This window comes from Capsicum annuum, unplaced genomic scaffold (assembly GCF_002878395.1).
Source record: "Capsicum annuum cultivar UCD-10X-F1 unplaced genomic scaffold, UCD10Xv1.1 ctg45217, whole genome shotgun sequence".
Lineage (NCBI taxonomy): Eukaryota > Viridiplantae > Streptophyta > Magnoliopsida > Solanales > Solanaceae > Capsicum > Capsicum annuum.
The window spans coordinates 1,342-3,235 of record NW_025852709.1 but is presented as its reverse complement, the minus strand read 5'-3'; the positions used below and the strand labels follow the sequence as shown (position 1 = coordinate 3,235).

Sequence of the window (1,894 nt, the reverse complement as noted above, 5' to 3'; positions counted from 1 at the left end):
ATTTTTATACTTGTGAACCAAATTATATCATGTCGGTTAACTATTTGTTCAAGGCCACCAATCACTGTTTATTATATAGAACTGAGCTATGGATTCAGCCACTGATGTTTGTGTTATGGTAGGCTTCCTACATTACACCTGCAGGATGCTTCACGCACCGGACTGCCTTCTTTTTTAGTTTTTAATATTCGACATATATGTATCCAGATTGTGCGGCATCACTGTGGGAATGGAACAAATCATTATGCGAGGAAACTGACAAATGGGATTGGAATCCACTGCATTATGCTGTTAAACAAGGATTGAGAGTAGTAGTTCGTAAAATGCTGGGGTGGAAGACATTGTTAGCCTACACTCACGCAGGCAATGGAAATGACTGGGCAACATCAATTCATATTGCAGCCAATGAAGGTCGTGTAAACATGATACGTGAGCTATTATTTCACTGTCCAGATAGCTTGGAAATGCTTAACAGCCATGGCCAAAATGCTCTTCATGTTGCCATATCGAATTATAAAACAGTAGTCACATTCTTATTGAATTCTAAAGAATCTCATAACCTTATTGATGAGCCAGATAACAATGGCAACACTCCTCTCCATTTACTTGCTGCCTCTGACTGGATAAGTGTGCTTGCTAAATTAAGAAGACATGCGAGTACAAAGATGTTATTTATCAAAGAAAACCAGACTCCGGTTGACATATTGTCTAGCACAGAGAAAACACTGTGTGTACGTACATACATGTTAATTTGCTAGCGTTTGGCCGTAGATTCTGAAGATTTATCTTCAAATATCTTTGTTTGGATATGAAATTTGACATGTTCAAAGATCACAACTTCAAAAACTCGAATTTTCAAGTTTCAACTTCAAAATCTATGGTCAATTTAGCTACTGATGTTACATGTTCTTTTACTATATATAAACTCACCACATGATGAAAATAGGTTGCACGGCCATTTCAGAGGTGTCGTCTTCGCCATTGTCGATTAGGACAGCGTGATTTTGAGATAAAATGGCAGAAAATGCTGAAGCCAGAAGAAGAAACAGAGTTGAAAGGTATGCTGAAAGATATTATGGAGGCAACTCAAATACATCTAGTAGTTGCCACACTACTAGTTACCGTTACCTTCGCAGCAGGTTTCACCTTACCGGGAGGTTTTGAGAGCGATCTCAATAGCTCTAATAAAGGGATGGCAATTCTAATAAGGGAAACAGTGTTCCGTGCATTTGTTGTCTCAGATACCATTGCATTTACATGCTTTGCTGGAGCTGTATTCAACTACTTCTACATTGCGATAAGTGCAGCAACTGCAAAAAGATTAAACCTTATAACTGTGCGCTTTAAGATAGCAATTTTTTTGCAGCGTTTAGCGATGTCAACAGTTGTCATTGCATTTGTAACTGGTATGTATGCTACTTTAGCACATTCAGTTGGTCTCGCTGTTACTGTCTGTGTCGTCGGTTGCATCTCTTTCCCTCTGTTCTATCTTCCGTCAATTGTTAGGCACATCGTTAAGACATACTAGATTCAATCTCATGTATGATTATTGAATATATTTTTGTGAACGTTATTTGATATAAATATATGGCATCTGATATTCTTTTATCACAGTTATTATCAACTAGAGAATCATGAGAAACTCAAGGTTGCGCCAGTGACGACCTCTAATATGATAACATTTAGCCAATGATAATCGCTGCATAACAAGACTGCAAACCAAACTACTCGATAGCCCTAACAAAGGGATGTCGATTCTATTAAGAAGAACAGTGTTTTGTGCACTTGTTGTTGCGGATGTCATCTCCTTTACATGCTTAGTTGTTTCTGTATGTACCTACTTCGGCATGACTGCAACTATAATAGTTGACAGTTATATACGCAGAGGCTTTAC

At 38.1% G+C, this 1,894-nt stretch overlaps 1 protein-coding gene across 1 annotated transcript; it reads left to right on the top strand.

The window, feature by feature from the left end:
- Positions 1-197: 197 nt before the first annotated feature.
- On the top strand, positions 198-1,528 carry LOC124892241 (protein ACCELERATED CELL DEATH 6-like). Its single transcript, XM_047403607.1, has 2 exons — positions 198-731; positions 947-1,528. The coding sequence occupies exons 1-2, from the start codon at positions 198-200 to the stop codon at positions 1,526-1,528; spliced, it is 1,116 nt and encodes a 371-aa protein (XP_047259563.1).
- Positions 1,529-1,894: the final 366 nt, after the last annotated feature.